The 14,662-nt window shown below is 41.8% G+C and overlaps 2 protein-coding genes and 3 non-coding genes across 5 annotated transcripts in view; 4 read left to right on the forward strand and 1 right to left on the reverse strand.

The window, feature by feature from the left end:
• The window catches only part of LOC148666806 (zona pellucida sperm-binding protein 3-like), a 109,364-nt gene that overhangs the window by 78,773 nt on the left and 15,929 nt on the right, over window positions 1-14,662 (reverse strand). The gene's annotated exons all lie outside the window — the stretch shown is intronic.
• LOC148666811 (uncharacterized) lies at window positions 5,746-8,403 on the forward strand. Its single transcript, XM_088632681.1, has 5 exons — window positions 5,746-5,878; window positions 6,777-6,924; window positions 7,006-7,119; window positions 7,228-7,278; window positions 7,657-8,403. The coding sequence occupies exons 1-5, from the start codon at window positions 5,826-5,828 to the stop codon at window positions 8,116-8,118; spliced, it is 828 nt and encodes a 275-aa protein (XP_088488807.1). The 5' UTR covers window positions 5,746-5,825; the 3' UTR covers window positions 8,119-8,403.
• On the forward strand, window positions 10,780-10,851 carry trnaa-cgc (transfer RNA alanine (anticodon CGC)). Its single transcript has one exon. It is a non-coding gene; the product is annotated as a tRNA-Ala (tRNA).
• trnai-uau (transfer RNA isoleucine (anticodon UAU)) lies at window positions 12,606-12,699 on the forward strand. The gene is made up of 2 exons: window positions 12,606-12,643; window positions 12,664-12,699. It is a non-coding gene; the product is annotated as a tRNA-Ile (tRNA).
• trnat-cgu (transfer RNA threonine (anticodon CGU)) lies at window positions 14,423-14,494 on the forward strand. Its single transcript has one exon. It is a non-coding gene; the product is annotated as a tRNA-Thr (tRNA).

The following is a 14,662-nucleotide window of genomic DNA, read 5'->3' on the forward strand; positions in this document are numbered from 1 at the left end:
TACGACAGTGTTGACAGTTTTTTTGTCAATTTTGGTTGGAAGAACTGGAAAGTACAAACATCTGGGTGGGTAAACTTTCACCTTTGCTAAACCGAAATATTGTTTTAAATCTCCAAAGTTCTTATAAATTATTCGGGGGTGCCCCAGTGGGTATTTTTTAGTTCTGTTCACAAATGGATACAGACTGGTGAAATCATAGTAATGGATTTTTTCACTGGGCTGCGCTGTGTAATGCAAACAAATCTCATTTGTTCTCCCCCCAAAAAGCGACCCGCTGTTAGAAATTTACCCAAGTCTCCATTTTCAACAAGCATGTCTCTGAACTCGTGCTCCCACAAAACACGCACGTTAAAACCTCTCATTTTGAGAAAATTAATTTTCACCATCGTCTTTCTGTACAACCAACCAAAAGTAGTGTTTGTCAGCGGATTAAAATCGTTTAAAATCGTTTTTACAATAACAAACGCTACAACCGTGAAAAAAGCAACCGTTGAACTCAAAGGCTGTCGGCACTCCGTCAATTACAGCATAACCATCCAGAAAATATGGGCCAACCTTGAACTCACCGGCCGTGGTTAACGCGTGTTGGATTTTAACGGGCTCTGTGTGTTCGATGTACATACAGTGCCTTGCGAAAGTATTCGGCCCCCTTGAACTTTTCAACCTTTTGCCACATTTCAGGCTTCAAACATAAAGATATAAATTTTTTATTTTATGTGAAGAATCACCAACAAGTGGGACACAATTGTGAAGTGGAACGAAATCTATTGGATTTTTGAAACTTTTTTAACTAATAAAAAAAATGAAAAGTGGGGCGTGCAAAATTATTCGGCCCCCTTGCGTTAATACTTTGTAGAGCCACCTTTTGCTGCGATTACAGCTGCAAGTCGCTTGGGGTATGTCTCTATCAGTTTTGCACATCGAGAGACTGAAATTCTTGCCCATTCTTCCTTGCAAAACAGCTCGAGCTCAGTGAGGTTGGATGGAGAGCGTTTGTGAACAGCAGTTTTCAGCTCTTTCCACAGATTCTCGATTGGATTCAGGTCTGGACTTTGTCTTGGCCATTCAAACACCTGGATACGTTTATTTGTGAACCATTCCTTTGTAGATTTTGCTGTATGTTTGGGATCATTGTCTTGTTGGAAGATAAATCTCCGTCCCAGTTTCAGGTCTTTTGCAGACTCCAACAGGTTTTCATCCAGAATGGTCCTGTATTTGGCTGCATCCATCTTCCCCTCAATTTTAACCATCTTCCCTGTCCCTGCTGAAGTAAAGCAGGCCCAAACCATGATGCTGCCACCACCATGTTTGACAGTGGGGATGGTGTGTTGAGGGTGATGAGCTGTGTTGCTTTTACGCCAAACATATCGTTTTGCATTGTGGCCAAAAAGTTCGATTTTGGTTTCATCTGACCAGAGCACCTTCTTCCACATGTTTGGGGTGTCTCCCAGGTGGCTTGTGGCAAACTTTAGACGAGACTTTTTATGGATATCTTTGAGAAATGGCTTTCTTCTTGCCACTCTTCCATAAAGGCCAGATTTGTGCAGTGTAAGACTGATTGTTGTCCTATGGACAGACTCTCCCACCTCAGCTGTAGTTCTCTGCAGTTCATCCAGAGTGATCATGGGCCTCTTGGCTGCATCTCTGATCAGTCTTCTCCTTGTCTGAGCTGAAAGTTTAGAGGGACGGCCAGGTCTTGGTAGATTTGCAGTGGTCTGATACTCCTTCCATTTCAAGATGATCGCTTGCACAGTGCTCCTTGGGATGTTTGAAGCTTGGGAAATCTTTTTGTATCCAAATCCGGCTTTAAACTTCTCCACAACAGTATTACGGACCTGCCTGGTGTGTTCCTTGGTCTTCATGATGCTCTCTGCGCTTTCAACAGAACCTTGAGACTATCACAGAGCAGGTGCATTTATACAGAGACTTGATTACACACAGGTGGATTCTATTTATCACCATCAGTCATTTAGGACAACATTGGATCATTCAGAGATCCTCGCTGAACTTCTGGAGTGAGTTTGCTGCACTGAAAGTAAAGGGGCCGAATAATTTTGCACGCCCCACTTTTCATTTTTTTATTAGTTAAAAAAGTTTCAAAAATCCAATAGATTTTGTTCCACTTCACAATTGTTGGTGATTCTTCACATAAAATAAAAAATTTATATCTTTATGTTTGAAGCCTGAAATGTGGCAAAAGGTTGAAAAGTTCAAGGGGGCCGAATACTTTCGCAAGGCACTGTAAGCCATTGAATGCTGGGTGTAGAAAATCGTTTTTGCTGGCGGTGGTAATTTTCATGGGGTAGCAACGCAATCGTCTCTTCCTGTAAAAACATAAGTCTGAACATGGCCATGCAGACACTAGCGATGGTCACAAACTGAAAGGGGTCGATGCAGACAACACAGGCGGCCCCTAACTCAGTCATGAGTGTCTGTCTGGTCATATTCATGACCTCGTCCCGAAACCTGATACAGCCTTCTCTTAGAATTGCCACATCCAACTGGCAGTAACGTTTCAACTCTCTCTGTAAGTTAAACACACTTCCCCTGCATTCTTCATACCAAACCAAAAACCCGGCTTTCTCGCTCGGCAGCATGTAGTTAACGCCGTAAAGTTCTGGCAGCGGCAGCGAGCCGTCATAATTTTGGTTTTCTGAAGTGTTCATCAAGTGTGGAAAATGACCCTTAGCCCCAGGGAACCCCACGGCGGCCGGCAGTTTGCTTAATTTCATAGGTAGAACGTTTAAAGAATCGATAAATCTGATGTTCAGAGCTTTTACGGTCATACACATTATCTTACCACCCTGATTAATTAGTTCAACGTCCATCTTTGCAGCTAACAACTGTCTGATTACTAGGTAATTGTCATATCCCTTGCCATTGTGCGATATGAACGTATGGTTTTTGAAACGTCTATCGATAAATTTACACACAAAATCCTTTAGACAAGTTTCACCATAAAATTCCCAGCTTCGTTTATTGTCAATATGAAGGGCGTGGACGTAATTTGGTATGTGTTTCCCCGTTTCTTGCATGCATTCAAAGTCGAAAAAAATGTACTTGTTTGAAATTTTGGGGTTGTCCAAAGGCGGTATGTAGCACAAATGTGTGTCAGGGGTGTCGATCACGTTGTTACAACGCGAGCACATTTTCTCTTTACATTTGTGACTTGCGAGGTTATAAACCCCACATTTCTCACAAAAGACCCTGCGCTCACACTTACTCACACCCGTCGCCGCATTCCGCAAGTGTCTCGCCAAACACTGAGAGCTACGACAAAAGACCTTACAGGCCGGGCAATTCTGAATTTCTGCAATTTTGCAACACTGGGGATCTAAACAGGTTTTACAAGCTTTAACACAGGCGTGTGCGTTCTTGTGGCTATACGCCACATGGCAGTTAGTGCAAAAATACGCCGCCCCCACAAAAGCTTTAATATTTAAAACCCCATAAAAATGCTCTTCATGCAGTAGAACAAAAAGTATTTTAGAATTTGGTGGTGTGGGCCCCGTTGTAAAATATTTCCAATCACCCTGGTCGTGGTACAAAATTTTTATGTCTGACAAACTAATTTTCCGATTCTCTGGAAAACCCAACTCTTTGTGCATTCGTTTAGCGCTCTGTAACATTTCCCTATCGGTACAACCTTCATTCAACAAACCGTACACACACCCGGCGAAACACAGATTACCGCCCGTGTAATGTAAGTCGATAAGGTGCGCTTTTTTCTGAGCAATTACCCGGCTGTACAGAACGGATTTAAATCTTCGGCGGGCACCCCCCTGCATATTCCTAACTATCGTCACCACTAAGCGGAGGCTGTCATCGGTGAGAACCTCTGTGTGGCTCTGTAAGAGGTCCGAGATGTGGCTTAAAAAATCGGCAGCATTTAATTCTCCAGGGTGTCTCCTGCGTGAGAACAAGGGTTTGTTAAAACCACCCGCAGTCAATCGCAGCTGTACAAAATCATTCGCCCCGATGTTTGGAGAAAATTCATCCAATATTCTCTGGACTGCACCATGCACAGCGTCTATAGCCTGTACATATGACATTCTTCATGGTGCTCTGTTGCTCTAAAATTATTATAAGACCTGTTATAACTACGTATACGCTCCAGGAAAACTAAGGGGTCTCTATTCGCCCCTGCACCGCCACCAACCTGATTCAGATCGTTCAATACAACCGGTTCTCGGTTACCGACATCCTGTTCTGCTACAACAGCCTCGGGCCTTAAGTTATTTTCTACCATGGCATTCTCATTGCGTGGTTCGGGCGGCCCTTGGGAAATCTGATGCCTCTCTCTGAATCTTTGACGACACAACAAACATGCTTTTGCCAGTTTAATTCTTTTATTTATGTACAAAAGCTTGCGGTTGGCAAGCGGTCGGTCTTTTAAGCACTTTTTAGACCGCATGTTTAGTCATTTATCACCGGGGATTTGCACCAATGAAGTATGAAATATCATCATCATGGTCTGAAATCCAGAGTTTAGAGCGGCATCTTCTGTAGAAATTATATCTAAAGAGGTTAGCGGTGAAAACCTGGATCTGTTTTGGAAACAAGGTCTGTACACCGGCTAAAACCGCTCTTAGACGCTCTAAAGCTCGTTTTTTGGCAACCTCATTAGTGATCGCCGTTGATAGTGACTGTGTAATACTGCGCACTGAATCTAGCACATCACCCAACACAAAGTCTTTAGGCACGTTATGATTTCTCTCCGCAGGCTTGACACGTCTGGCTTTGGTCAGCGTCTTAACAGCCGTCTCCGATGCAGTCACCACCTTGGGGTCCGACGTTTCCGCCACATTTGTTTCACCGCTCGTCGATACAGCGGCTGTGTGAAAAAATAAAAGACTTTTTATTACCACGCCAATGCTCCACATCTCAAAATCAAAAAAACTACACGGTGATAAAAATAAAAGACTTTTCAACACAACAATTAATGAAATCTAAACTGTCAAAATCAGAAAACTACGATAACTATGATAAAAACGCCACACATGTGGTGCATCCTTACACACAGGGCTCCGGGTGAATGGAACAAGTTACCCGGACATGTTGTTACACCGGTTTCCTTTACGGCTGTGGTGGCGCTACTAGAGCGTGGTTAACGGCCTGTAGACCCTTGCACAGACCAGTCGCTTTTAACTTTAAAAGCTAAGCAGTTTTAAAATAAGGTTTTTTAACACTCCCAAACAGAAAACTACGCGATGTAGGATCTTTCAGCGAATTAACATCCTAACAAAAGAAGCAACGTTTGCCGTAAGTGGATCATAACACATCTTGACCACGCTTAAATTATATTAACCTTTGCTTGTTGATTTCAGACGTTTTGAGCTCGTTGACCCAGTTAACGTGTTGGCGCGTCGCAGTTTATTTTTTGAAGGTCCGGGGTCTGCACGGAGTGGGAAAATACCATTAGTGAAAGAACTCAACACCGCAAATTACCAAAAAACGGTTGTTTTTTTTTTTATTATAGACACGTTTAAATGGCCATGCTAAAAGAATGTTTTATATAATACCGACCTCTTCTCTCAGGCGATCTGATAATATGCCCCGCACCCTCTGGTATGGCGTGAACATCTGTCTCCACAAGGTTTTGCGGTGGGATTGTAAACCCCAAACGAGTTTTTTTAAATGTGTAGCGACTTGTCCCTTCTCCCGCGTCTGTGGAATAGACACACGAGTTTTGGTGTGGAGTATATACCCCGGTGTCTTTAAGACTCACATGGTCGTAAAGTGTTATTCAAAACATTGTCGTAAATACTCACCAGTGTTGGACTGTGCGGTAACTGGCCTTTTTACAGCTGTGGTTTTTGGGGCTAATGGAAATGAATAGATACACACAGTCACGACCACATTATGGAGCAACTCCCTGGTAATTCCATTATAATAATTCAATATTGTCTAGTATACAAATATTATACAACGTTTTGTAACTATATCAAACATGAGACATGCATCGTGACGTTGTAATTGTCTCACAAAAAGCCGGATATACATACCGCTGAAATTCGTGGAGTCCTGGCCTTCGTCTACCAAGTCGAGCAGTGTTAAGTCTGTAAATAGAATATCTTCAGACTGTTGAAATTGATCGGCGTGATCCATTCTGACGAGTTAGGCGATAACGTGAGACTGTAGGAATTGGAATGCAGCTAAAACTTCGCCTGTTAAACCTCTGGTACTTATACCCAAACCGATAAACATTCTCTTCTAAGAAACACACATGGCCCCCCATAAAACCATTAATCTTAGGTATCGTTGGGGGTGCACGTACTGGTCTGTAGAAATTATTTTAAGAAACATTTTAGAAAACGTTTTAGACTGTTATAATGTTAAAATCTATATTATTAAAAATCTATATTATTTTAAGGCATACAACGGTGTCTAAATTTCATAGCTGTTAAACGTGGTGAAAATGTGTCGCGCTGTCTGTGTTTGATTCACCAACAGACCGCTAAGAATATTATCAAACAAAATGTTTTTTATTAACGCTATAAGAAAACTTATCTGTTCTTTATAGGGACGTGTTCACAAAACAAGCTTGACGTTTTGAGGTTTTATTTTTTAATAATGTTAAGAACATTTTTGCGTGAAATACATGGTGTGCTTGTAAATGAGAAAACTTAAAATTTATTTTCTGGGGAAACACAACATTTGTGTTTGCATTGTGTGTTAATACTTTAAAACTTATAAACAGATGTATGAATACTTTTCGCGCTCGATAAATCGGGGGGGTCATCACAACCAATTGAAAAATGTCTTGTGTTATGTAGGCGTGTTACACCATTGGCGCATATTCTTAAATGCTCCGGCCTGACAGGGTCGCAGTGCGTGCTTGGAGCTGTCAGACACCGCAGAGGTGCTGAGATGGCTTCTTTGTGTGAAGAAACAACGGGGTCCGCTACTCTACAAAGTCAAGAGGTAGGCGGCTAAAATATTTTTCTGATCGTACTTGTATCGGTGCTTAGCCTATGTCATTTTAATACTTGATCTTCTTTTTAGCAAAACCCAACCCCACCCTCTACACCCTGTGACAGCGGCGGGGGTGTGAGTTCAGCTGGGGTACCAGATGTTGAAGAACTGCCGGGTGCTAGCGATGATGCCACGCTACAAATGGTAAATATTAACGAAAAACCTTAGCTCACAAGCGCGTTAAATGCTCAATATTTTAGGTACAAAGCATGTCTATTTTGTTAAGCCTTCCTTTTCTTTTTCCTTTAATAGAATAAAGAGGATGTGGACGGGTCAATCTTCAGCCTACCGGCACACGTGAATGTCTCGTGTCTATGCTTGTGTGTTCGCCCAAATGTTAATAAAGCTGATGCCTATGTCCCTAATGAGCCCGATGGTATGCCCCAGGTTGTGAAAGCAGTAGTTTATTGCATCTTCAAACACTGTTTAAAGGGGGTCCTGGTTGATGACTGCCCGGCCTGTCTGATTGACCATCCCGGGCAGCGGGGTCACACATGCCTGTCTGGCAGCTACACAGATGGGTCTGAAGACGTGACGTTTGCCACTTTAGATATTTATAAGTCTCTCAGTTTAGCCCGAATTTTATCGGCTGTTCTGTACACCGCCCGGTGTCTGGGTTCGTACACCATTACAAATGACACTGAGCGGCGCATAAAACAGTTGCTAAAAAATATAATTGAGGACTGCCATCGTCCGAAGAATGAAGAATTTCGAATGTATACGTCTGAATTCTTACTAAGAGTGCTTTACACACTTCTCTCTACAAAGCTTGATATGCAAAACAAAGAGTCAAATGCTAATGTCCTTAAATTTGTTAAAGAGATAGATGTGTATGTCAAGAACTTGAGTGAAATTATTGCGGATCTGATGTTTTCAGATCAGAAAAGGAAGCCTGAGGGGTTCTACAGTGTGTATTCCAAAATACAGCGTGTTTTGCTCAGAACCTGTGGTAACACCATCCCGCTGATTACGCAGGCAAATGTTTTTGCTCTGCTAGATCGGATCGCCCAGTGTGGTTCGCATGGCTTTAGACACGGGGAGCGGAAGGGGGTTATGAATGCTTTTTCAGATGCTGCAAAGTTTCTCAGCAATGTTGGGGTGGTGGTTATGTGTAGCGAACTAATTTTCCGCACCAACATTTAATTGTTGAATGCAAACAGGAGCCGGTAATGCATGTGTGCTGCGTTGTTTCACTGTTTGAAAACCCCCTGTTGAAATAAAGCGGTTCACATTTCACATGCAAACTGGAGTCTGTAACGTGTAAAAAGTGCTGCTGCGCTGTTTCGGTGTTTGAAAACCCACTGTTGAAATAAAGCGGTTCACATTTCACATACTTGCAAACTGGAGTCTGTAACTTGTGTAAAAAGTGCGGCTGCGCTGTTTCGGTGTTTGAAAACCCCCTGTTGAAATAAAGCGGTTCACATTTCACCTGGTGTTTGTCCTGCGAGTTCTTTCCGTGAGACTTTACGCAGTCAGTGTGTGTGTGCATGATTGCACCCCTGCTGCTTTGGAGACACGGCTTGTGCAGCCGGACAACCACTGGGCCACCCGGCCGCGGCTGGCGCAGCTCACACCCCAGGATCTTGCGGCCTGCAACAGACTCCCCGCGCCGCCGTAACTACCCGATTTCCTAGGGTTATAATAGAGCGCACTCAACCCCACGGCAGACATGGTCCCCTTCCAAACCAATACACACTTTCACACACCTAAAGCGAGGGATGCGCCGCCTTGGGGCTTTGGGACCCTGAGGCTCCGGACCGACCGGCCGGGGGGAGGCGGGGGTTCCGACCCACACCATTGGCTCCTGAGGGGGCGGGACATGCACAAATAACAACACGCCATTGGATGGCAAGGGGCGGGACAACCAAACACCGTGGACGACCATTGGCTGGAAAAGGGGGGCGTGGTACCTGTCAAAAGTTTTACGAAAGGTGTCTCTTTATACTACTGATGTGCAGTGTGCCTTTCCTCTTGTCGTATTCAAGAGTACTCACTGTGTGAGCTCCTCACTGCGTGTTCTGTACTCTACTGTGATTTAATTTAGATGATTACGTGGAGTAGAGTGACAAGATCTACTTGAACATTTTTGGTTTGTGAAATGAAACACTAAATACACTACTGTAAAAACAAGTAATGTACATTTAAAATAACCACAGTACAGCTAGAACAGTGAAAGATAAAAGACTATTTAGAATGACATTCACAATAGACTTAAGAACAGTTCAACCACCTGAATAGGGACTTGAACCCTGGGCCCTCAGATTAAAAGTTTGATGCTCTACCGACTGAGTTATCCGGGCTCTGAAAGAAAGTTGACACTGTCGGGATCCTCGCAAGTCACGTGTCTCTTGTGCGGAAGAGCAGTCATTACCCGACCCGTCTGGAATGACCACTGACAGACTTTATCCAGAAGCGACGGCACCACTCCCAGTAGAATGAGTGAGAAATATAGCATGACATGGGTAGGTAAGGGGCTCCCACAATCCATCTTTCCTCACATTACTGATTTTTCTCAATAGCATTTTGACCTTTTTTCACATTCAGATTTTTTTCACATTTAATTAAATCTTTTAATCAAAAACATTAAAAAGAAAACAAATGGAACATTTTTTGGAACAATAATTAAAAAAAACTTTCAATGCCTTGGTTGTACAATGCCATACGTGTGCACACCCTTTATAAAGGGAGTTGCAACAATGCTGAAATTTAAAGAGCATTTCTGTAGAGAAAACAGCATTTTTTCTGCCTTGATGTTAAGCTTAGGGAGTCTGTCTTTTAGAAATTATATTTCTTAACACCTTGCACAGCCTCCCGACAGACTAACAAATATTTTTTGGAGAAATTGGCTCACACGCCAGAAAACACTAACGTTTATTTACGTGAGAGTATGTAAAACTTTAACAGATGTTCATGGTGTTTCACACGGGGTGTTACCTGTTGTAGTGTTTCCAAAGATGTGTTAGCGGACCACAAATTATCTTGAAAAGATTTGGGTTTGTACTGGCTGGGATTCAAACACGACTTAATTATTTGGAAGGCACCTGTACCACCAACGCACTTCCGAGAAGCACCTGGAAATTATCACAATCCTCTCTCTCACCTACAAAGTTATGGAGACACAGACGTCCAATGAAAACTCAAGGCTCCACTCAAGGCTTTATTCACTCAAGGCTCCACTCTTTTGTTGTGATGTCATTTTAATTAATATTAGCTTTGATAAGGTGTCATTTTTGCCTCTTAAAGGTCAAGTCTGCTCCTTTCTTCCTGGTATAGAAAGAACGTGTTCCATCTTTGTTTAAAAACACCACTAAAAGTAAATTATTCAGCTCTACCGCCTGTGTGCATTGACAAGACATCTCAAAAGGACATATTAAATAAGAACACGATCCTTCCTGTTACCATTCCTGTGCCGGGGCGTTGTTTCACCCTTTTACGTTAAATCATCAGTACTGCTGTTTTTCTATGCATAGTTTAATCAAGAGCACTTAAAAGATGCAAAAAGCTTTCAAATAAAATAGAATTGAAAGACAGTCGAGTAAGGAGGTAGAAAAAAAGCACTCCCCCGTCTGGGAATCAACCACCGTCGCCCATGTAACTGGATACAAAAATAACAGATTAATTTGTGCCCAGTCTCTTGAAGCTTCGATGCGATTATTTTTCCTTCCTTATTTCTTCATTCCTATGAATTTACTCTGTAGTAGAAGAAACGCGAAAGTGGGAAACTGCAGGCATTCTTCGTGAGTGGTGAATTGTGATCAGTGAGCATTTCCACATCTCTAAGTCTGTTCCATAAAATTTTTCATTGGGGATGTAGCTCAGTGGTAGAGCGCATGCTTCGCATGTATGAGGTCCCGGGTTCAATCCCTGGCATCTCCAGGTGCTTTATGTTATAGTACTCACATCGCAATCTTCTGTTGAATTAGAACTCTTTGCTCGTGTTCAGAGAGAGACAAGTTTACAAAATTAAATGCAGGCACACTCGACGTGCTGCAGAGTTGCGCTGCTGTTTTAAATGTACCTCATTTAGTTCTGTTTAATCTTAAATTATTTGAACTAATAATTTAGTTCAAATTCAGGAAATCCAGAGATTGCTTCACACTTGTCTTGGCTGTTGCAGAAAACACCTGTTGAATCTCACCCCGGATTTCCTGAGAGATTATTCAGCGAGCGAATCCTCCTTCTGAACTCCGCACTAAACTGAAAGCTTCACGAACTCCTCACTGCGTGTCCTGTACTGCTCTCGTGTAAATGTTAAGCACAGCCATAAACACACTTTGAACTTTTTCCGTTTGTTAAGGTAAATGCAAAAGAGGATGACAAGTATTGATCGTATAAAATATCCATGGCACAACTCGAGAAAGTACTGAAGGACTACACATCGACTCTTGATGATTACAAGAGATTCAAGAAACACAACCGTCCGCACCTGGGTTTGGATCCTGAACACTAGAGTTAAAAGAACATAAGTGATGGATATGACCTATAAACTCTCTTAATTGTCTTATAGTTTATGAAATAAAACAATTTCTTATACTTTCTTACTGTTGATAGACGATTTATTGAATTTTAACAAAATCACAATTACAAACGTTTTCTGTTAAACTGTTATTCACATATTCTAACGTAGATAAACGTTAGTGTCTTCCAGTGTGTGAGCCAATTTCTCCAAAAAATATTTGTTAGTCTGTCGGGAGGCTGTGCAAGGTGTTTAGAAATAGAATTTCTAAAAGACAGACTCTCTAAGCTTAACATCAAGGCAGAAAAAATGCTGTTTTCCCTACAGAAATGCTCTTTACATTTCAGCACTGTTGCAACTCCCTTTATAAAGGGTGTGCACACGTATACAACCAAGGCATTGAAAGTTTTTTTTAAATTATTGTTCCAAAAAATGTTCCATTTGTTTTCTTAATGTTGTTGATTAAAAGATTTTATTAAATGTGAAAAAAATCTGAATGTGAAAAAAGGTCAAAATGCTATTGAAAAAAATCAGTAATGTGAGGAAAGATGGATTGTGGGAGCCCCTTACCTCCCCATGTCATGCTGTATTTCTCACTCATTCTACTGTGAGTGGTGCCGTCGCTTCTGGATAAAGTCTGTCAGTGGTCATTCCAGACGGGTCAGGTATGACTGCTCTTCGGCACAAGAAGAGATATAACATCAGAGCAGCACCATTTAAGGTGGAACGAAAAACGCGAATAAGAAGCCAACTTTAGCCTCGTAGCAGACCCTGGGAGGCACGCTCAAAATAATCATCTTTCCCAGTACTTAAGAGTCATATTTAGATCGCTTTACTGCAATTTTATTTGATTGATGGGAGATGTGAAGCCATCGACCCTGTACTGCGCTTCACATTGTAATTGAAGCCATTTCTCATGCTTCTCTCAGTGTCGGGGCTGCAATTGCGTGTAAAGGAGGCGACTTGAAAATGTCGCTACAAAAAAGTTAATTTACTTGTCCGACCACCTCCCTCCGTCCCCCTTTGCTGTTAGCACAATTCTTTCAGTTTCTTTTCTTGTATTTTCCTTGATATTTTACTGTTGCTTTTCCCCATGAGGAGATGGATCCACAACCGAAACTGTTTTCACCCTGTTTGTGCAACTTCAGTCTGTATGAGGAGCGCATTTTGCACAGCTCCAGTGGCGCAATCGGTCAGCGCGCGGTACTTATACAGCAGTGCACAGCGGAGTCATGCCGAGGTTGTGAGTTCAAGCCTCACCTGGAGCAGTGTCTTTAGCTACTGAAAGCAACTGTCGAGTTTAGATACTCTTAGGTATCTGATGGAGATAAATTAACATCAAACGAACAAGTAAAGGTAAAGGTTTACTTCGAGTCACAATCAAAGAAGGCTCCACAGCTGAAACATTGTGTTTCCTTCTCTTTTCAGCATGGAATAAACCTATACTTTTTCCTTTGAAGCCCACCCATGCTGACGCAGCTCCCTACTTAAAGTACCATCAGCTGTGTACCTCCAGTTGACCTGTACACAAATATATGAGAGAGGTCTACTGAGACGAGAGGAGCACTGGACTTGATAAAGCTCTTGCATTAGATTATGTTTTTGTTGTTCCCCAGATTTGTTTTTAAATGTTCTTTTTCTTTTTAAGTTGTTGCATTTGGTTGTTTTTTTATAGTTGTTAGACAACTACAGGGATTTACCGAGGTTCCCGGAAGACTTCTCGTTTTGTGTTTGTTGTGTTTTCGGGTTACAACTATTTTTTTTTTCTGTTAATAGGACCCCACGCATTACTATGGGACTAGTTAATTTTAGTTCTTACATTGTACCTGAAATGACCTCAATAACTACTACTCTGTTTCCCTTTTTTTTAAAAAAAGGCAAAACTGATGTTTTGTTTCTCCTTGTTGCTGATTGGTAGCTACAACGGGTGAGTTGAAACAAACTTGGCCTCTGAAATTTTTCAGCAGCTCTGTACTGAACCTGTTCTCAATTGCAACAAACCTAAAATAACAGCTGCTGCCCATTAGATGTTACTGAAGTAGCAGACTAAGCGGAACAATAGATTACATTGGAACTGTCCTGAGTGTAGTGGAATAATATCGTCATTAAGTAATGAACTGATGCACCAATTGTTTGAAAATTATTTTTATATTTAACTAAAATTGCTTTCCAGACACTACAATTATTCACAAGGAATTTTATCAATACATATTTTATTAATAAAAGCGTGATATCTTAATAATAAAGTTTAATGTTATCTTTAACATTAGTACTTTAGTAGCTGTATTATGCTTTTGGGAATTTCCAGGTGTCCTGGTGGAGAGAACTGAAATTAAGGAAATACATAATTAAAGGGGTGTAAGTGGATCTACAGAAGCTCAGGATGCCGTGAGGCGTGCTACATTACTGCACTGTATCGGGGTTCCCGTGCAGCGGATTTTCGCCAACCTCCCTGGAGAAAAAGGTACATATGAACAGACTGTAGCTGCCTTAGACGCTTACTTTACACCGCGGAGAAATGTGGTTTTGGAACGGCATAAATTTAGGCAGAGAACTTAGTCTCAGGACGAATCTGTTGTTGCTTTTTTGACTGCACTAAGAGAACTGGCTAAATCTTGTGACTTTGGAGTATTGGAAACTGACATGTTAAGATATCAACTTGTGGAAAAATGTGCACATAAGAGACTATAAATTGCTGCAGGAGGAAGGGCTGACTTTAGAAAAGCTCTTACAATCGCTAGAATTCATGAAGCAGCTCAAGCAGAATCAAGAATGCTTTCTGACCACAGTGACAAAGTGACACTGAACGGGGCGCTCGCTCAAAGTTTACAAACAAAAGCCGAGCAGCAGGACGCAGTCATGCTAGAGAAATAGAAGAACAACCAAGTTTAAGGACAAGTATCCCTTTTATTGTTGTTGCTGCATCCAGGCGATGTAAACCAGATTCAGAAAAAAATAATTTGAACAACATTATTCCCACATTTACTCGAAGGCGTGGTGGCTGAGTGGTAAGGCGTCGGTCTCGTAAACCGACGAGCGTGGGTTCGAACCCCACCCGTGCCTGTTTCATTTGTCACTGCTTTCCTTTAGTTTCAAAGTCTAAAACTAAAGTCAAAAACTCGCAATGTAGGGGTCTCAATAGTAAGAGGACATAACTGTCGCCAGTGATTAGTATTCTTGCATATCCTGCTTTGTTTTTTAGTCGACAAAGCTTGTCTCTCTTCACACCCA

This window comes from Lepisosteus platostomus, chromosome 5 (genome assembly GCF_059453375.1).
Source record: "Lepisosteus platostomus isolate fLepPlt1 chromosome 5, fLepPlt1.hap1, whole genome shotgun sequence".
NCBI classification, from domain to species: domain Eukaryota; kingdom Metazoa; phylum Chordata; class Actinopteri; order Semionotiformes; family Lepisosteidae; genus Lepisosteus; species Lepisosteus platostomus.

Bases quoted from the DNA above. Each gene is read 5' to 3' on its own strand.
- LOC148666811 (XM_088632681.1), top strand. From the start codon at position 5,826: ATGGAAATGAATAGATACACACAGTCACGACCACATTATGGAGCAACT. The intron at 6,925-7,005 runs GTAGGCGGCTAA...TCTTCTTTTTAG, and splicing joins CTACTCTACAAAGTCAAGAG to CAAAACCCAACCCCACCCTC. The intron at 7,120-7,227 runs GTAAATATTAAC...TTCCTTTAATAG, and splicing joins ATGATGCCACGCTACAAATG to AATAAAGAGGATGTGGACGG.